This window comes from Fistularia commersonii, chromosome 36, assembly GCF_037954325.1.
Source record: "Fistularia commersonii isolate RoL2024-O1a breed Wild chromosome 36, RoL_Fcom_v1.0, whole genome shotgun sequence".
In the NCBI taxonomy this organism is placed as follows: Eukaryota; Metazoa; Chordata; class Actinopteri; order Syngnathiformes; family Fistulariidae; genus Fistularia; species Fistularia commersonii.
The window spans coordinates 763,420-784,672 of NC_141319.1; the positions used below are offsets into that span (position 1 = coordinate 763,420).

Consider the following 21,253-nt stretch of genomic DNA (forward strand, 5'->3'; position numbering starts at 1 on the left):
CAGATGTCAAGTTAGGAACTAACAACTTGCTCCATAAAACTAGTCTGATGCCAGTTCTGTCTGATCTTATTGCAATTAAAGAGTAATTTTCCACAAGAGTAATCTGAAAGTGAAGAATTGAACACATGTACCAGACTGAATTGAAAGTCTTAACATTGCAGCTGGCCCCAAGCAAAGGGCCAGGTGTCGTCCTCACCTCAGATCTGGATTTCCTGAGTAAGGAAATCAGATCAGCTGACTGCTTTATTTGCAGTGCTGGTGGCACCATCTAGTGTACATTGTTTTGAGGGGTGGCAGTCATTTTATTTCCCAAGCTTATGTAACCTAATCAAACAAGCCACCAAACTTCTTGATAGAGGAAATTATGTGTTTATTATGAATTGCTCTATTTCTTTGTTTACAGACATTACAGAAGCATCGACCTGCAGACATTTTCAAAAATGTTAGTAAAAATTGGATACTTGATCAGACGCGGCTGCAGCTTTTGCTGTTTGCTGACAAGTCACGAGTTTGTAGCTTTAATGGAGTCAGTGTGAGGAGGAATCTGAAAACAAGGGTCTCAAGGAGACCATGAGAAGCCACAGTAAATGACCTGTGTATGTGTGCAGCCTATAACAGTCAGGTTTCTGGACAGTCTTTAATACAGCATCACAGCTCTAACGTACATACTAATTTTTAATCCCCCCTCCCCATAAAATTCGAGTTTCTTCACGTCTCGCTTATAACTGGTAACTGGTTTCCCCTAGTTTTTTGTCTTTTACCGATTTACACGCTATATTTGTGGAACACCAGCATTTTCCTCATGACTATAATATTGCCAAAGTACAGAACATTAAAAGTACATGAAAGGGTGGGATCATTGTTCGGTTGTACAGAAATGCTCGCAGGGCACCTGCTTGCTTCCACACTAGTTAAGGCAGGTGAGTTTTTAACAGTCGGTTGTGATTTATTACTAATATACAACTTTATATAAGGCGTTATTTTGTCAGTAAAAGTTTACATTTTGACTTTAAATATAGAAATGTTCGAGAAAAACTTCAAGCCACTTGTTCCCACGTTTAGAAGACAGTGATAGTTACAGGTTAATATCCTGTAGATTTTTTCGTTCGTAGAAAAACAGGCACCAAATGAGACAAGTTTAACAGTGTCAGACGATCCAGAGCGGCACCCTGAGGAACGCCAACATAATTTTCCATAGAAACTTAAAATCCAATCGGACTCGAACCGCCTGTCAGTGCTCTGAGGACTGCTGGATCAATTCAATCCCTGTGCAATTTGATGCCCTCTGAGACACCCGCTAACGGACTAGGCCAGGGGTTGGCAACCCGCGGCTCTTCGGCTCTTTCATCTTTACACTGCGGCTCCGAGTGGCTTAGGAAAATAAATTATAAATAGTTAATTGAAGTGTATTTCATTTGTGTTAATTCCTTTTTTCACTTTTAGTTCTAAGTTGGAAGATTATTGTGATCTTGAATTATTGAATAAAATTATATTTATTGTTTTTCACCGCTCAAAATAACGTCACACTCGCGGGAGCTGGTATACCCGCCAGCCGGTAAAATCCCGATTTGCAGATGGTGTGCGCAGAAATTCAGGAGCAGAAGTCCCATAAAACAGGTAAAATAAATATTTATGAAGATATTTTGCAGTTTTGTTTTTTTTTATAGTTTACTGACACAGTGATTTTTCCCGATTTATTTCCAAAATTCAGGTCAAGGCTCCGCTACACGCTCTGACAGCCCAAAGCTCAAAATGAGTTCATTACGTAAATAAAATTTAATATTCTCCGTAATACTTTGTATAAACAAGTGTGTAGTGTGTTGCTTCTGAAATTCACAAAGTGTAAAGGTAATAAAAAGCAATATATATACAGTGGTACCTTCATTTCATCAAAAAGTAATTGCGGCTCCCAGTGTTTTCTTTTCCGAGGAACCCGGGTCCAAATGGCTCTTTGGGTGATAAGGGTTGCCTATCTCAGGACTAGGCTTTCACTCTGTAGGTCCCTCACCTTCACTGGAGCTGATTAAAACCTGAGCCTGAACGACACCATGCCGTTTTTTCTGATAAATGTAGATTGTCTTTCACCACCATTGCTATAAAAGTTAAAAGTCACTTCTTGTACTTTGACATCTCACTCCATTTAAGGCAATCTCTTGTTTTTTTAAAAGAGTTTTGGAAGAATTTTATAGCAATTTTTTTTAGCAAATCATACTACTTTAATAAGAGTTTAAAAAACTGAAATCATGCATCTTTATATTTGTCAGAGGATTACCAAAATGTACTTTCCAAATGATCTGACTAACTATATTTTCTAACTTAAGAGGAAGTGGCCAAGTTGTAATCACACTTAAAATAATTATTTTCATAGAAGTTTAAGATTTTCTTTGAAAAACTATTGGAAATTTCTCTCCAATTTTTTTTCCAAACACTTTGAGATAAATTTATTTTGCAGAAAAAAATAAAAAAATCACCAAAGTTTAACATTTTGTCTAGAGCAAAGAAGGAGGACTCGTGTCCATATCATTTGTTGACAACTTTGGTCTTCCAATGTTCTGGAGAGAATGACCTGATTAGAAAAAAAGACCAACGCATCCAAACCGATTAGAACTTGTTCTCTGTGCTCAGAATCTGCCTGAGGAAGGAACGAGATGTTATCAGAACCTCCGGAGGGGTTTTTACCTGAAAGAGTCAGTTGCCTTTTCACCGGGAAATTTTCAGCAGCTTCCGGCAAAAATTTAAAGACAAATCTGCTAACCTGCTGCTGCTGTGTTTTGGCAGAGTGTTGAAAAGGATGCCCGAATCCAGCTGAAGGTTTTGAGAGGAACTGTGTTTTTACAGAGAAAGATATTCATTTTATTAACGATTTTCACTCCAACAGGAAGTTCCAACTCTTTCTGCAATAGATTAAACCTGCTGAGAAAACTTTGATTTTGTAGATTTATATTTTTTTTTATGTATTTTTTTTAAATCTTTTTAGTGTTTCCTTACTCAGTTGTTCTGTTAATGGGGATTTAAAAAATGGTCTATTGACTCATGAAAAGAAAAAAAAAGAAAAATGTTAAAAAAATATTTTAAACATTGAAAAACAAAAACAATCCTAGCATGTTCAAAAAAATATAGTGTTAAAACCAGAACAAACCACTGCTATTTTTAATGGGATCAATAAAATTAGATGCTTGCCCGAAGAATGACTAATACCAAAATGTCATGATATCTTAAAACCAAAACGAGCCTGAAGTTTGTTTGAATCCTGACATTTCAACTGGAAATTGCTTAGAGGCAAAACAGTTTATAGTTATTTGAAACCACTGTTAAAAGGGTATTGATAACAGTTGCGTTGAAAAGCTCAGCAGCATCCAGAAAAATGATTGATCCACCAGCATCTTCCTGTTTTTGATGTCTCCCGTCATCAACCGTCTCAAACACAAACCTGAAGATCCGTCACTCCCGCAGTGTCTTCTTCAACTAAAAACCAGATTCGGAGAGAAGGGGAAAAATCCATCCATAGCTATAAAGTCTTGAAAGCAAAGAGAAAACCCAAAACAATGTTGTTTTTTTTTCCTAAAAAGAAAGAAAACAACTTTCAAATGCCTTTTAAACTGCATTCTCAGCCTTGAGCTTACAAACCAACAGGAGCTCTGGGGCAGGGGGAAACTGTTTGTGGCTCTTCTGCTCTGCCAAAACAACAGATCAAGCTAAATCTCCTAATTTTGTTTTGAGGCAAGTAGTATTTTTGTCTCTCCTGCTGATTTTGGACTCTCTGAAGAATCGGTCTTGAAAGAACAAGCTCACTTGCCTCTCAGGGCTTCCGTACGGACGTCCTCGGCCACTGAGGAACCGGACGTCGGGCCCCGCAAGGCGGGTCAGTGGCTCAGCAACCGGAGCCGGGCCAGCCAGCCCCCGAGCAGAGACGTGGAGGTCTTGGCGACAGCCTGAGGGTGAGCGACAGCGGGCGGCTTTTTGGACACCGCCTCCTGGTAGGGAATGGTTGCGCTGTTGTGCAGGTCGGCGCTGATGAAACACTGGCTTCCTCGGATGTGGTCGACGCCACGGACCAAGGGATGACCCCTGTAGGGCACGGGGAAGCACTGCTCCTCCTCTGTGATGCTGCTGATCCCCTCGTTGCTCAGGTATCTTTGGAGGATCCTCTGACCTGGGGAGAGACAGACAGTTGGCATGGTTTTGCTGGTTAGTAAACCTGTAGTTTGGTTTGGTTTGTTTGCACAAACAGCCTGTTATTGACCTATTTCAATAATATATGATCACATTGTGTCAAAGATAACATAGGTTTGTTGTCTCTACAGTACATACCATCTGGGAATATACTGACATTTGGTTGAAATGTAAGCTTTGCAGTAAACCTCCAGAATCTTCTTTAAAATCCCTTGCCGTCAGGATTTTCGGAATTTTCGGGTCTGACATTAGAATTAACATATAATATCCGTTATTTGTGATTTGAATTCATCACACACATCTTGTGTCTGTCAAACTAAAAATAAAATAAAATGAAGAACTCCACTGAATGTGATTGGATGTCATTTTGTTTGACTGTAAAATGATGTCTCAGTTTCTCACTGTCAACGTTCATAAGTTCTATCTGCTGTTGAACGGGAGCATGTGATATTGGTGAATCCAAATTTTATAGTTTCAAAACAGACAAACCTCAACATTTCTGCTCACCATTCATCATTATGAAACATCCGTTCACGGTATCGGATATTTTCCAGTCCAAGAAACGCGTTAATGTGTCAGTGTTTAACTGGAAAATCCATTAACAGCCTGTTATCTCTGACCAACTGCCAAAACACACACATTGAGAGCCACGGTGTGTGTTTCTGAAGGTGAAGTGCAGGAGGAAATCAGCCGCAGTCAACGCGGCAGCAGCTGCTCTCCAGTTAATGATCGGCTAGGTAAGAATTCAAAATGCGCCATCTGTGGATAATCTAGTGGTGGTTGGGTGGTCCTGGCAGGACCAGGAGCTTTACCTTTGCTCACTGGCGGGCCCCGCTTGGAGGACGAGTCAGAAGCGGTGGAGAGAGACTCCACCGGCATGGACACGGGCCGGGGTTTACCTGAAACAGCAGGAAAAAAAAAATGAAGACAGAGTCATCCAGCCTCAAAAACATTTACGCAGATATTCTAGAATGTAGTTATAATTAAGTTTCTACTTAAAACAAGAAAGCCCTACATGTAGAGGCTGGTTTGTGGCTTTTTGGATGCCTGCTAACGATTGGTAAAATCAATTCAGTTTTTACTGCTTAAAATAACATTCATTTTGCGTATTAATGGTCACTGACTAATTAAGATCACCCACTTTTTCCAGTAAAAATTGCTAGCTCTATTTGCTTGCTCTATCAGTTTGCTACTTCTTCACCAATAGACTTCAACAGCTCAGCATGCTCATTAGCGTGTGTAGTTATGACTGAGGAGTGCCTGTTACTGTCACCATTTTTTCCCAAATGCGGTGAAAGACATTTTTTGTGTAATAGACATCTTTAGCTGACTACCAATTGGAAAATAGTCATCTGGGATAAAGATTCAAGAAGATTGGTTATACATCGTTGTTATAGCTAGAGATTTTGTAAGTATGGGTATTTTGATATCAGAGATAAAACCAAAAAAACAGACAACACAAAAAAAACTAAGACATGTTAAAGTAAATAAGAAAACATAAGAAACTGGTTCCCTTTTAAGTACGTATCCCCTTAATGCAGACCAATTATAGATATTCATGAGACAAACAGGATCTGTAACATTGGCAAGTACAAAATGGCAGCAAAAAGAATCAGCTCCATTTAAGTCTGTCAACTAAGAGTGTTTCTTTTTCGCTGTATCAGCAGTAAGGGATGGAGAGGCCTCCGCATAGGTCGAGGCGTGGCTGCGGAGCGTTATCTCAAATATTTAGAAACAATAGATCCTGTTTGTGGCTTTCTGAACCGTGTCAGCAGAATGCATCATTCCGCTTTCGTGGACGACCTTCAGTAGTCAGCGAGGTCACAATGTGACTACTTGCTACTCCTGAGAGGTGAGCGGATGACGACTGCAAAAAGGAAGAATCATCCCTGGACACATATTTCAGAAGTGTACAAGTGTAAGAGGGGATCATCTTTATCAAAATGTTGGAAAACACTTTTACATCACATTTTGTCTTCGGTCCACAAGAGGGTCACAGGATTGTCTTTGAAATAAATCACAGAGGAGAAACTGACATTTAACAACAATTCTTTTCTGTCTCACTTGATATATTGTAATTAGTTGGTTGAGAAACAAAGCATCACAGCAATGACTGTTTTTTCAGCAGTGTTCTTTAGAACTGAAAGCTGGAAGCGGTTTTCTGTCTTCAAGAACACCATGTTCAATATTTGGCTTGGGTTTTACTGTTGGGCTGAAAATGTCATTAGCGGAAGTCTGTACGTGTGCTCTCACATCGTGCAGATGAGCGCTGTCTGAGATGAACGGGTATCGGCTGGGTGGGCTCGGGAGGCAGGCTGACGGCGGGTCGGGCATCGTGAGGAAGGTTTGAGCGTCGCCGCAGGTCGGCATCCAAACAGGAGTTCGGAGACTTGGGCCTCATCTTCACTCCTTGGGTGGGATTCGGGTTTCCGTCCCTTTGGAGAGAGAAACGTGGAACATGAGGAGTGGATCGGAGGAACGGAGGGAGGAGGAAAGGATAAAGGTAGCGCTCACAGCGGCACGTACGGCACCGCGGGGGGAGGGGGGATGTACAGATCCAAGATGGCCGTCTTCCCTCGCTTTCCGGGCTCATCTGAGGTTTCCGAAAGTTGAGGTCTTTGGACACCTGGGGCTCTCTGAGACGTCTGAATAGAGCAGAGCAGTATCACTGCGCAGCCTCTTTCACAAAAACACCGGAGACCATTTCATTTTTATTTGTGCAAAAACAATGCATTTAAGGACAGTAAGTGCAACAAACATACTGATATCGCCACCCTTACTTGTCAAATACCAAATGCAGGGGAATAATATAAATATCCCAGCACTAGAGCTTTTTTTGATAAAGAAATCCGAATATTCCGCGATGAACTTGTGACCTGATTAAAATAAAAGAAAACGTAAAAAGAATTAAATTCACATTAAAAAAAGGTTTTTGCAAAAAAATCGTCCAAGAAACAAAGAAAACGCTTCACAATAACAAAGGAAAAAGAAAATGACAGTTTTTCTTTAATTTTGACAATCACAATTATTTGTTCCTGCCAAATTTGGTTTGAAAAATTGCATGCAAACTGTAATTTTACTGCAAGATTAAAAATATTCAAGAGCTGGTGATGCTGCCACAGGTTTTTTTTTTTTTGGCGGGGGAAATTAGATGGTCCTGCAGGCCATCATAGGTTCTGCTTGCCAGGGCCGGAAGGTGAAGTGAGGGAGCGCAGTCGACATCCTCACTTATATCCGCAAGTAGATCTAGCAGTCCTTTAATAGAGGACGCAGTCACATGTTTTATCACGAAATAGACGGTAAAAGATACTAAGAGTTTCGGGAGAGAAACAGTGAACAAAGCTCTTCTGTTTCCTTCCTCTTTCCCAAAAGTGCTCTATTTCCATTTGGACAGGAACTCGCTCAGCAGCTTTCAGATAGAAGATCAAGATACACAGGAAACATGAGTTCCTCTGATGATGGAGCAACTACTTCAGTAGTAGCAGCGCTTCCCCGTTCAAACCAGCTAATGTTTCAAAACCTTGTCAGCTGCCAAAAATAGTACATTTTTTTGTTAAGCACCATCTGATTCAAAATGATGCTTTTTGTCCTCAGTGTTAAATGCTATGATTAGTTATTCCTACATGTTGAGTAAGAAATCACAGCATCAGTGAAACAACAGGTACTTGCATTTAGAAGTTTTTGTTCAAGAGCATATTTCAATGTATGATACTGTTAAACCTGTTGAATGAGCATTTGTTTTAAATACATGAAAAATGTAACTCTACCCTTGGGTGGAAATTAGAAAACATAGTTTTTTGGTTAGTTTAATTAACAATTTCAATATAGTCATCGTTTTTGCGTTCTATCTAAATAAAAAAGGTTAAATTATATGAGCAGACATTATAAACCAACACTTACCAAATAGGAAAATTTGGGGAAGATTAAAATTAATAATATTTGTACTCATGAGGACATCTGGTACATCACTGATAAATCACACAAGAAATGGCTTTTAAATCTAAATATCTGAAAACCGCTCTCATGAAACAAAGTCTCTTTACCAACTCTGCTGGCAGCATTAGCCATTAAAAGCCCTGAATTGATAGGCATCAGTGAGGTCGAGAAAGACTGACCTCAGGTCTGATTTGTTTGCTAAGGTTAGAGTGAACTCATCCGCCGAGCTGAGCTTAGCAAGTCTATCTCACCTAAACACACACATCCTGCACCTCCGCCAACAGAAAACCCCTCAGAGCTGTCACAATGTAGAGAGTCACCTCCCAACCGTGTTTCGAGGCCTTCCTTGTGTGTTCTTTTTTTTTGCCAGGAAACATGAAGAAGGGATCCATTGTTCTGTCACCTCAGAGGAGCAGCGGGATGGGCGTCGCTCACAAAAAATAACTGCTTCAGAACCAAAGCGACAAACTCATATTTTGGCTCCCCCGGGAAACGAATGGCGACTCAGACCATAGACGTTGGGGGATCGGCGGTGATTCATTGGCTGCGCTTCAATATGGATTTTTTTCTCCATTTGTTGGAATACTAGCGGAATGACAAATGTTATCATTAAGACAAATCCCAATGATGAAGAGTAATGAAGGGGAGCAAGATGGTTACTTTATTTTTGGTTTCTTGAAACTGAAAGCTTGACAAACCTGAAACTCGTACTGAAATCTGTTAACGTGTATTGAAATAGCGGACTCGTTTTTGTTGCACATTCTATGCAAATAAAGTGCAAAACCATGCACAATAAGGAATTCGTGTTTTTTTCACCCTAACTTAATTTTTTTTGTTTGGTTACTTGTTTCATCAGCTGAACTGATCTGCAGCGCCTCCTGAATGCGTGTTATCCAACCTGGACTTAAGATATTTTTTCTTTTTTGTCAATTTGAACCCAAGCATGTGAACGGGTGTTCACTGGCGACACTCTGCTACGAAGGATAGCAGCATTGCTGATATGAGCAGGCAAAGATACATTTTGCCGACCTGCGCGCTGGTACAAATTTGTCACCATCATCCTGTTTACTGATACAAAGTTAACAGTACCGACATGCACGCTAGCTCCATTGTGTTTAGCGTTGAGGCGATGACAGAGGGTGGAGGTGCTCCAGTGTAAAAAACAACAATTTTTTTCTTCTTCCATCTGCAAATTTATACATTTAAATTAAATTTCCCCTCAACCAAAATAGTCACATTTGCCTCGTCCATCATGCTATCATACTGTGCGTCAGTGACATATGTCTCCTTAGAACTCGAGCACTGAAAAATGTTCCACAATGCAAAAGACAGTGTGATGTAAATGCAATTAATTAATGCTATGAAGGCTCAGACTTAATAAAACACTCAATGAAAGGATCTGTATTAATGTGAGTAAAAGATGTGAAATATGAGGAATCAAAAGGAGAGGCTCACCTGAACGAGGGGGGGCCTCCAGCGCAAGTTCTTCAGGGGCGCGGGAGCGAAGCCACCAGAGTTTCCCAACGGCCGCTTCTTAACCACCAGCATAACGCTTCCAGATTCCCCCCTCAGCTTCTCCACCAAGTGCTTCAACTGCCACCCCACCTGGACCAATCACAGACCAGAGCTCTGAGACGCAGGCATAACTCCACAGCACCTCTTCGAAATAGAAGCTAGTCAGACAGGAGTTACTGAACGCTCTACTTTTTCAGCCAGCATCTGCTTGTTGCTGAGTGCAGTTTTGAGATGAAATGCAAAATAATTGTGACGCAAAATCATTGGGGTCATCAAGAGAGGGCTACTCTCTTGCATTATTATAATTTCTAACACCCGCTGTTGACAAAACTATTCTCAAAAAAATTAACCTCCCCCCACACACACACTCACACACACACACACACACACGTGTGTATTACATATATACAAATACAATGTTTTGGTTCCTGTACCTAGCATATTAATCTTTCATGGTGGCTCTCCTGGGTTCATGAATTAAAAAAAACATGCTCTTGCAGCAGAGAAAAAAATTTCATGTCTTTTTAGTGTAAATTAAATATTCAACTTGGCAGCAGCTTTTCTAGACAATTAAACAATGACGCTGCATGACAGAAACTATTCTGATCGGCTGGCTAGCTTCAGTGCATCAATGCATCCTGTCATTTAACCATGCAGGGATACGGTGTGCAGTCCGTGGATACTGGAGAAAATGTTCAAGTGGTCGCAGAATGGACTTGGTAGCAGAGTTTTGGATGTTGTAACTTTATGGTTGAGACTTTGGTATAAAAAGAATACTGCCCTCAGATTGAACATCTAACAGACAAAAAAGCTTGTGCTTCGCAGCAGATCAGACTCACCACTGTCTGCTTATTGACCTGAACCACTTCATCTCCGGCATGAATCCTCTGAGTTTTATCAGCTGGAGACTGAGAAGCGCAAACACAATTTGGTCATGTTAGCCGTATAACTACACAAAAGTGAGTGTGTAAGATGTACAAGATGGTAACCGACAGGAACTTTTTACTGAGAAATGAAAATTTTGGGCAAAGTCATTGATATTCAGCCAGCCAACAAAGAGGGGTTTACATGACTTTCATGTTCCAAGCTGGAATAAAGATGTTTTTCCAGCCGAGTCTTACACATGGTTGCTTTATACACTCACGTTCTCGGTGGTTCCTGTGACAACGTGGAGCCCGTCGTAAGTGGACTTGATGTAAATCCCCTTTAGGAAGAAACACATTGAGCGACTCAGCGATTGCATGTATGAATCTTAATTGAAATGCACAGCATGTGGTTCTGGGCTACAGTGGCGACGGTGGGTTTTTCTGTTAGGACCCACATCTGGTTTTGGTTTTCGCTCCGAGGTTGATTGTGGCCCATGTTGAAGGACTGAAATATCTGTTGGTGTTTCTCAGGGCCGTCTGCTCAGATTGTGGCTGTTCTTTTTTCAGCACTGGGTATTTATGTGACAGCAAAGTCCTGTGAAACTCGCGACATGTAAGTGAGGATGTCTGTTTGGTTTGTCTTTCATCGGGCCTATTTCTATGCCGTATCATTTCACTGATCCAACAGCCTGTTAATGGTGCTTTTTCATTGTTTTTTTTTTACTTCTGAGGTTGCTTGATGAGGAAAAGATGAGCATCTCCAGTCTGACATAAATTTTACAACATCTACTAATTACCTTGGAATTTTCTTGCAGATTTTCAAGGAGCTTTTTGTCTAATTTTCAAAGGACCTCTTGAAAATAAACTTTGGAAAATCAAAAACTTGACAAGGGTGTTTACCAAATCTGTTTTGATAAATTGAGTGTTCTTGCCCAAGTAATTTCTTTGGCTCAGTTTTTTTGTGATGTCTCAAAAAGCGTAAATGTTGAGTAAGGAGTTGATTTAGGTAAAAAAAAAAAAAAAAGCATTGTTAGAATATAACTCAGGCAATTATTTTAGCAAGGTGACAATATACAAGCTGAATGTACTGCATTTACAATTTCAATGACTAAAATAGCTGGATGCTAGTTTTTTATTAAGTTTACTGTAACAGCCAAAAAAAAAAAAAAAACAACAAAAAAACAATTTCAGTCATCAGCATAATCAGTTTGAAGCGGGACTAACTATTTGAAAAATATCATTATCAATAATCCTCCATTAGGCTGCTGATTCTTTCAAAAAGAAATCATTCATCCATGTTTGTTTGGGATAGGGAGAGTGTGACCTCACCAGTCCCTCCCCTGGCTTGATGTTGGTGATTTGCACCTCCTCCAAACAGGCCAGCTCTGTCTTTGAGGGGTTCGAGGTTGCCGTCTTCTCGCAGGTGCTGTTTAAAGCTCGGGACTGAAACACATAAAATGAATTTCTTCTTAACTGTTGCATTTAATTATGATCTGCTCTTGCAGTACAAATTCACATTTGTGGTGTTGGTTTGAGTCCAAAAAAAAAAAAAAATCTGTTCACCTTCTACTTTTACTGAAATACACAAAATGTTTTTACTGCCACCAGCAGCTGGAACTCTAAAGAGCAGCATAAACTTGTAAGAATTCCTCTTTGAGGAATTCACATTGTCATCTTCTCTACTTTTAATTCTGGCACAACAATTTCCTTCGGGATTAATAAAGTTGTTCTCATCTCATCTCATCTCATGAGGAGAGGCACCAGTTAGGAGCACGGTGGTCTTTTATCTCACTCTGTGACCTTTATCTCTGGTTCAGTTAATTTACCTTAAAATAATGAACCGCTTCCCCTGGAGGTGGGTGAGGGGAAATACAAACAGAAATGTTCATGCTCTACATACAATTTCAATCAAAACATGACAATGTTATGTACCCATTGCATAAAGTACATAGGGTACATTGTTAGATGTTCTTTTTCAAAACATCTAAACACAGTTATCCCATTAGATGTTTGATACAATGTAATCAGAACCAATTTTTATCAGGTGAAAATTCACGTTACTTTCATAAGGATTAATCCATCATTTCCTACCACCAGGGCAAACCTCTCAGGTGGTTGGGCTAATGGCCAACTTTAGAGAATATATTGAAACATCCTCAAGTCAGTTTTACAGTGGAAAAGAAAATGTGGAACCATAAAAGACTGCTGTGAACTTTACAGGCGGCAATTTATTTACCACCGTTCGACACAACACGTCATATTATCTGAAAACAATCGGCTGATACATTTCAGTATGTTCGGTCTAATGTTAGTTATCCACCGCAGCATATAAGGCTCCTTTGTTTGGAATCATTTCCTTTCATTTTAAAATAATTGGGTCAAACAAATTGATTTAATATGCAGTAAATAGATTATTATATTCTTGATTTATATTCTTTGTAGGTCAATAAGGCCACCAAGCTCACTGCTCAAGCACACAAAGAAGCCAGTGGAGACAATGAAGAATCATGGCTTGCAGATTTATGAAGTATTTCTTACTTGTAAAGGTTTATTCAATGGAAATTTGTTCCTAGATCACAGCCATTGTGGGGTTATTGACGTTTTAAAACTGAGAAAAAGACACTTCAATCCCTGAAAAATCTTGGTTGTGTCACATCAAAAGGCCAGAACACTGTCTTTGGAGGAGATGATGGTCGAGCAGCCCCGGGCCCAAACACTCAAGTCTCATTACACTGACTAGACACCGAGGCCTTGAGCCCAGCAAGGGGTCTCCAGTCACAGGATACTGGGGTTGATCAAGAGAACACAAACCTGCAGGAAATTACATGTAAAGCAAGACAACATGCTTCTCAAGTACTTAATTGATCTTTTTTTGTCTTTAATTAATCTTTACTCTGAGAAGTTATTTTTGACAGAGAACACCCTCATCAGATTCCAGATTTAAGCCTGTTTTCTTTCTTTAAAAGGCTTTCTTGGTGTTATCAGAGCTCCACAGTGTTTCCTGCCCCGTTTGTTCAATTTGTTTGTGAGGTGACAATGATAAAGTTTTATACAATGAAAACCCTTCGAGGCAACTTTGAGTGAGCCGGGTGAGGGAGTTTGAACGAGAAGAAACTAGGACACATGAAACAAACAAATAGGAAATTGAAAGAAAAGCAGGAAAACATTGTCTTCAGGAAAGTCAGATGGTCCCCTCTGTTTTTTTTGCTTAAAGAATATAATTTGAAATGAAGTACTGACTTCATAAGACATGCTGTACAGACCAAACTCCTTTCGCAACACACTCATTTTTAAAGTATTTTCCATGTCCTCCTGTTTTCATGCTTAAATGTATAATTTTAAGAATCAGGAGCAATATCTCACAATTCCATCAAAATTTTGACCCATGTATAGTGATTAAAAACCTTCGAAAACTAGCATTTACTTGTGATCAGCTGCGTTCCAGATGGTTCCATAAAATCCAGACCGACTTAATTTGACTTTGATAGCATTCTCTCAAGCTAATTATGCAAAGCCTTCACAGAGCACAAGAATGTGATGGAGGAAGCATTGGAGGTAAGGGGGTCACATTAGAAATTGAGAGTAATATTGAGTCAGCTGATGGTAAATTTTCCCTGCACTGAGATCAACAGGAAGGGTTATCTAAGACAGGAAGAACCCTCTCTTGATCTGAATAAACAGCAAATTCACACACAACGAACATCATGGGACACTCAGCAAACGACAGGAAAAAGGAAATGAGTGTGTGCATGCATGCGTATGTGTGTGTGTGTGTGTGTATACACGTGCTTCCGATTAGCATCTCCATCTCCTAGCATCCTAAGAAGCAGAACTCACCACTTCCAGAATCTTCTCCTCCATCTCATAAACAGTGCAGTCCTGCGGATGAAAACAGCGGGAGGAGAGGCATTTAAAAAACATTTAATTTTGTGAAATCTGCATTTAAATGCATCTAAAATCTGAATTCACTATCTGGATTCACAGGCGATGACAGGCCAATGTATATCTTCAGGAAAAGATAATTGCCCCGCTCCGAAATATTTATTTATGTTCTACTAAGACAGAAAAACAGTGCTAAATTTCGCTATTTTTCTTTCAAAAGATATGCTCTAATTACATGCAAAGGGCAGGAAGCAATTCATGGAATTAAAAAAAAGAAAGAAAGGTAAGCTACACTGCCATATTTCTCCATGGAGTCTTTGTTTTCTCATAAACAAGAATTCCCTCGTTTCAAAACGGGTTGTATGCCCGACCTGGATTCCAAAACACTCAGAGTTAACTTACTTCCTTCTCTTTTTCAGCTGTTGAAAAAGTGACAGTAAGATGGGAAATATCCAAACCATTATGTTTTGATCTCCTTCATGTCCCGGGATACACAACTGTTTTGTTGCTAATCTTACAGGCAATCTCTTGCAGATTAGAATCAAAGTCTTGGCAAATTGAACCAAACAACATGTCAATCATAACACGACTACATAATTGTTCAATTTGTTGTGTTTGCCCTTTTATTTAAAAAACGAAAAGGCAGAGTCTTACAGAAAAGATAGAAGCAAAGTCTTTTCTTTGACCGCTCTCCCAACGCTTACGTCCAAACACAGTTTATGAAGATTTTTAACAGTTTGATTTTGCAATCCGATTTTATTATAACTGGCAAATACCAAAAAAAGAATGTGCAGAATGTTGACTGTGACAGTCAAAGTTTCCAACTGTCCATCTGGAGGAAGGCTGTTGACAAGAAACGTGAAGGTGATATTTGGGATATTTCTGAGTGTGAGACTCGTTCATGTCCACCGTTTGAATCGCAGGCACACAGATCACATGCAGAGGTCTGAGGCCCCCAGTGTGCTAAGACAGCAGTGTGCTCCGGTGGAGGCACCGAGGGTGAGCAGGGAGAGGAAGACTCCATGGGAAAACAAATATTTGAGAAATGACAGCCTGCAGGAGAGTGAAACCAATGGGAGGGACGGCAGAGACGCTGAGAGGATTCCTCCTGCTGCGGTTGGAGAAATAACAGCTCACTGTAAACAGGCTGACAGCACGAAGGCTCGATGGCGGCGTGATGGCGGCAACACAAAACGCACTCAGGGAGGCTACACTCCACTGAAGGGGAGTCCTTATACCGGTTCTCCAAAGGCCACCTGGATTTTTTTCCCCTCCTCCCAGAGTAATGCCTTGTTTTGTGATTATTTTGGATGTGCTGGGCATGCCCTGTTTTTGAATATTTGTTCAAATCATGGTATCTGCTGGGGTGTGGAAAACATCTGTTAGATAATCATCGCTAATAAACTAACCAAGCGCATCGACTAAAATGAGAAGCGGGTCAATTACACTTTGACGACGCACGGATTTTTAAGGTTATGCAAATGCCATTTACTCAAGGCACTTTCCACTGATGTTGCAACAATCCAAAGACTAAACTTATAAAACAGCGATTAGCATATCTGGCCAGTTTTTGATGAAAAATAACTTTTGCATGCTCTTTGTTTTGGAACAATTTGTTTTATTTTCTGTCAACATCAGGGAAAAAAGATCATGTTCAATCTTCTTCTCCTTCTTCTTTTGGCTTTTCCCGTCAGGGGTCGCCACAGCAAGTCAACTTTCTCCATCTAACCCTATTCTCTGTATCCTCCTCTCTCACACCAACTACCCTCATATCCTCTCTCACTATGTCCATAAATCTTCTCTTTGGTCCCCCTCAAGACCTCTTGCCTGGCAGCTCCAATTCCAGCATCTGTCTACCTATATATTCTCTATCCCTCCTCTGTACATGACCGAACCATCTCAGTCTCGCTTCTCTGACCTTCTCTCTAAAACATCTAACATGTGCTGTTCCTCTGATAGACTCATTCCTGATCCTATCCATCCTGGTCACTCCCAAAGAGAACCGCAACATCTTCATCTCTGCAACCTCTTGTTCTGCCTGCTGTCTTTGGTTATTGTAACAGTTTCTAGTCCATACATCACCGCTGGTCTTACCACTGTCTTATACACCTTTCCTTTTATTCTGGCTGATAGCCTTCTATCACATAGTACCCCTGACACTTTTCTCGACCCATTCCAACCTGCTTGGACCCGTCTCTTCACCTCTTTTCCACACTCTCTGTTGCTCTGGACTGTTGACCCTAAGTACCTGAAATCCTCCAGCTTCTTGATCTCCACTCCCTGTAGCCTCACCGTTCCACCCGAGTTCCTCTCATTCACATATATTCTGTCTTGCTGCGACTAACTTTCATTCCTCTCCTTTCCAGAGCATACCTCCACCTCTCTAGATTTTCCTCTACCTGTTGTCTGCTCTCACTACAGGTCACAATGTCATCCGCAAACATCATGGTCCATGGGGATTCCTGTCTAACCTCATCTGTCAGCCTGTCCATCACCATTGCGAACAAGAAGGGGCTCAGAGCTGATCCCTGATGGAGTCCCACCTCCACCTTGAACTTCTCTGTTACCCCTACAGCACACTGTACCAGTGTCTCACAGCTAGCATACAAGTCCTGCACCAGTCTAACATACTTCTCTGCCACTCCAGACTTCCTCATACAATACCAGAGCTCCTCTCTTGGCACCCTGTCATATGCTTTTTCCAGGTCTACAAAAACGCAATGCAACTCTCTCTGGCCTTCTCTGTACTTTTCTATTAGCATTCTCAATGCAAAAACTGCATCTGTAGTACTCTTCCTAGGCATGAAGCCATACTGCTGTTCACAAATGCTGACTTCTGCTCCCAGTCTAGTTTCCACTACTCTTTCCCATAACTTCATTGTATGGCTCATCAACTTTATCCCTCTATAGTTGCCACAATTCTGCACATCCCCTTTATTCTTAAAAATAGGCACCATCACATTTTGTCTCCACTCTTCAGGCATCTTCTCACTCTCGAAGATCCTGTTGAATAATCTAGTCAGAAAATCTACCGCTGCCTCTCCTAGACACCTCCACACCTCCACAGGTATATCATCAGGACTAACTGCTTTTCCACTCTTCATCCTCTTCAATGCCTTCCTCACTTCACTTTTGCTACTTTGTGCTACTTTGTGGTCAACAGTAGTCCCCTCTTCTACCCCTGCCTCTCTTTCATTTTCCACATTCATCAGCTCTTCAAAGTACTCTTTCCATCTTCCCATTGCTCTTCTAGCATCAGTCAATACATTTCCCTCTCTGTCCTTAATCACCCGGACCTGTTGTACATCCTTTCCATCTCCTGTCTGTTCTCTTCAGTCCTCTCAGTTTCCATCTTTTTCTTTCTGTTTCGCCGACCTGTATAGATCATTCTCACCCTCCTTACTATCCAACCGAGCATACAAGTCATCGTACGCCCTTTGTTTTGCCTCTGCTACCTCTATCTTTACCTTTCGCCGCATCTCCCTGAACTCCTGTCTGTTCTCTTCAGTCCTCTCAGAAGTGTCCCACTTCTTCTTTGCTAACCGCTTTCTCTGTATACACTCCTGCACTTCCTCATTCCACCACCAAGTCTCCTTATGTACTTTCCTTCCAGATGACACACCAAGTACTCTTCTACCTGTCTCCCTGATAACACTGGCTGTAGTTGTCCAATCATCTGGAAGCTCACCTTGACCACCCAGACCCATTCTCAACTCCTCCCTGAAAACCATGCAACACTCCTCCCTTTTCAGCTTCCACCACTTTGTCCTCTGCTCTGCCTTTGTCCTCTTCATCTTCCTTGTCACCACAGTCATTCTACAAACCACCATCCTATGCTGTCTGGCTACGCTCTCACCTACAACTACTTTGCAGTTACTGATCTCTTTCAGGTTACCTCGTCTATACAAGATGTAGTCTACCTGTGTGCTCCTACCTCCGCTCTGATAAGTTACCCTATGTTCCTGTTTTTTCTGGAAAAAGGTGTTCACTACAGCCATTTCCATCCTTTTTGCAAAATGTACGACATCCGTCCCTCTGCATTCCTATCCTGGATACCAAATCTGCCCATCACTTCTTCATCCTCTCTATTGCCTTCACCAACATGTCCATTGAAGACTGCACCAATTACCACTCTCTCATTTCTGGGAATATTCTGCATCACTTCATCTAACTCATTCCAGAACTTCTCCTTCTCTTCAGATTCACATCCCACCCGTGGGGAATAGCCACTAACAACATTGAGCATCACACCTTCAATTTCCAGTTTCACACTCATAAGTCTATCTGACATTCTTTTCACCTCTAGGACTTTCCAAACAAACTCCTCCTTCAAGATAACTCCTACTCCATTTCTCTTCTTGTCAGTACCATGATAGTACAGCTTAAAGCCTGCTCCTAAGCTTCTAGCCTTACTACCTTTCCACCTGGTCTCCTGGACACACAGTATATCCACCTTCCTTCTCTGCATCATGTCGACCAACTCTCTACCTTTTCCTGTCATAATCCCGATATTCAAAGTCCCTACTCTCAGTCCCAGGCTCTTTCCTTTCCTCCTCTCTCTCTGCTTCCGAACACGCACTCCTCCTCTTCTTCTTCTTCTTGTTCTTTGACAAGATCATGTTCAATAAACTCCACAAACTTGCAAAAAGGAAGCCAACGCATCAACAAAGCAAAGATCTGCTATGATGACTTGATGTCTGCAGACTTCCTTGCAGGGACAGGCACTTGATCGTAATTGGCCTCAGTCATTTTCACACAAAACTACACACTCATTGAACCCATAACGTCAGTAATCCGTATGATATTTGATCTGATGCAATCTGACTCCATTTTGTCGTCCTATTTCCATTGACTCATGGCCCCTGAAAGCAAACGCACGCTTTGCTGTGAACATCAATTGTACACCGCTTTTTGAGCTTCTGTCAGCAGGTTCATGGCTGCTGTGTTTCCATAACACTTGCTGCAAGTGTTAGCATGAACATGTGCTGCAACAGGAAGGACAGCGGGCTGCAGACTGTACCTGTAAACCAAAATCCTCCATGATTCCATTACCAGATATAGAAAACATTCTGACTTTCTCTCCTCTAAACCATAGATTCCAAACCATCGGGTGGTAAACAGCCGTTGGAAATTAAAATGTTATGACATGTATCAAGTTAAATGGATGTTTTTATGTTTCGGTTATAATATAATACAATGTGTATTGTATATCTCATTTTTGCATGAACATTCATTACCTGTTCTTATGTTGTTGTGTGTTTGTTTAGCAGTCTATTTGGATTTTATCAGACTTCATCACACATTACGGCCACATCCTTCTCTCAAAACTGGTGTCATAAATATACTGTGCCTGTTTGTTTTTTGATGATGCCCATTTGGGTTATCACTATAAATCAGTCTGTGCATATAAACAGTGCTTTGTCATCATAACTTGAAAACAAATAGTGCCAGAGGTCTGGCAGCAGTTCATGACCTTCAGTCTGGTGCGGAACAGTATCCAGAGACTGAAAAACCTGAATAGAATTTCACTATGACTATATAATTCTCTTGTAAATGCAGTTATATTAGGGTTGGTTTGGAAAAGTTCCCAACATAACAGGAACAGATTTGGTTGGCAAAACAGAAATGCATCACATCAACAAAACTAAAATGTAGCTATTGTGATTATTTAATACAGACAGACAGATCAACACATGTATAGATAGAAATAAGTGATTGTGTGTGTGTGTGTGTGTCTCTGTGTGTGTGTGTGTGTGAGGTGTGAAATGGACCTTCTGGACGGTGGAGGTGAGCTCCAGACACAGCTGGATGATACGACTCTTGGTGGAGGTGAAGTCGCTGGTGGTTGTCAGAGGAGTTCTGTCAAAAAAAAAAAAACAACCCAGATATAACTTTGTCTTTACGCTAACTTTACAAGTTACAATTATATGTGCACTAACATAATGCACTCAAGGAAAAAAATACCCCCCAAAAAATAACCAACCAATGACCATCATTCCACAACGAATAAACACGAATTGTTTGTATAGACACATGCACACACACAATCTACTTATGGAGGAAATCATTTTACAATGTATCAGAAGACACCTAAATCCATTAAGTATCGGATTGTGGAAGAGGTTATAATATTAATTCTGTCAGTCATTTATTTCCATTGAAATAAAATTAGACTATCTTGGGGAAGGTGAAACACTTTCAATGTTATGTATCCGACGCTCAAGCCTTCTCCAGGTGTTTCTTGTGACACGTGTCCAAGTAGTTTGTGTGTCAGTGCTGTGACTTGTCTGTGTTCATGTCAAACAGCTGCGTGATATGGAATGTTTGTCAAGCTGAAACAGGCTATGAAAAACTTGAATAGTTAAAACGGTGGAGACGTCACCCAGATCTATCGTGTGTGTGTGTGTGTGTGTGTGTGTGTGTGTGTGTGTGTGTGTGTGTGTGTGTGTGTGTGTGTGTGTGTGTGAAAAAAGAATGATTAAGTGGGTTGTTGTGTTGTTAATGTGCTTCATGCTTCATCTCAAGAGGTTTGACGAATCATAAGACACCATCAGTGATCATTCAGGTCACATTAATCTCCTGGAGCAGCACAATAACGTTCTTTAGTTCATGCTTGGTGGAAAAGAAGTAAATCACAGGCCGGGCCTCCTGCTTGTGATGTCTGAGCATCAGAAGCTCCAACTGATGGGTCATATGGTAGAAATACAAAGCAAGAGAAACAGCTAAATAAGGACTTTCTTTTTCTTTTTCTTTTTATGAAATGACCATTCATAAAACAGCTCAGCTCTGATAAACAATCCTGTCGAAGACCATTTGTATGACACAGGGGTCGGCAACCTTTAACACTCAAAGAGCCATTTGGACCCGGTTTCCACAGAGAA

The 21,253-nt window shown here is 40.8% G+C and overlaps 1 protein-coding gene across 4 annotated transcripts in view; it reads right to left on the reverse strand.

Annotated features, from left to right (window-relative positions):
* Positions 1–349: 349 nt before the first annotated feature.
* LOC147213238 (connector enhancer of kinase suppressor of ras 3-like) overlaps positions 350–21,253 on the reverse strand; it is a 40,236-nt gene continuing 19,332 nt past the window's right edge. Inside the window, exons 4-14 of one of the 4 annotated variants that reach the window (XR_015104533.1) lie at positions 20,144–20,231; positions 14,328–14,369; positions 11,820–11,933; positions 10,769–10,828; positions 10,464–10,532; positions 9,565–9,714; positions 6,688–6,818; positions 6,427–6,608; positions 4,986–5,072; positions 3,797–4,153; positions 350–3,561 (exon numbers count right to left, since the gene is read on the reverse strand). Coding sequence is in view for 3 of the 4 variants with exons in the window: in XM_086143408.1 (XP_085999534.1) it covers positions 3,864–4,153; positions 4,986–5,072; positions 6,427–6,608; positions 6,688–6,818; positions 9,565–9,714; positions 10,464–10,532; positions 10,769–10,828; positions 11,820–11,933; positions 14,328–14,369; positions 20,144–20,231 (1,213 nt within the window). In the remaining variant the exon portion in view is untranslated. Of the gene's footprint in view, positions 4,154–4,985; positions 5,073–6,426; positions 6,609–6,687; positions 6,819–9,564; positions 9,715–10,463; positions 10,533–10,768; positions 10,829–11,819; positions 11,934–14,327; positions 14,370–20,143; positions 20,232–21,253 lie in introns of all 4 variants that reach the window. The other 3 variants (XM_086143410.1, XM_086143408.1, XM_086143411.1) reach the window with 3 other exon arrangements.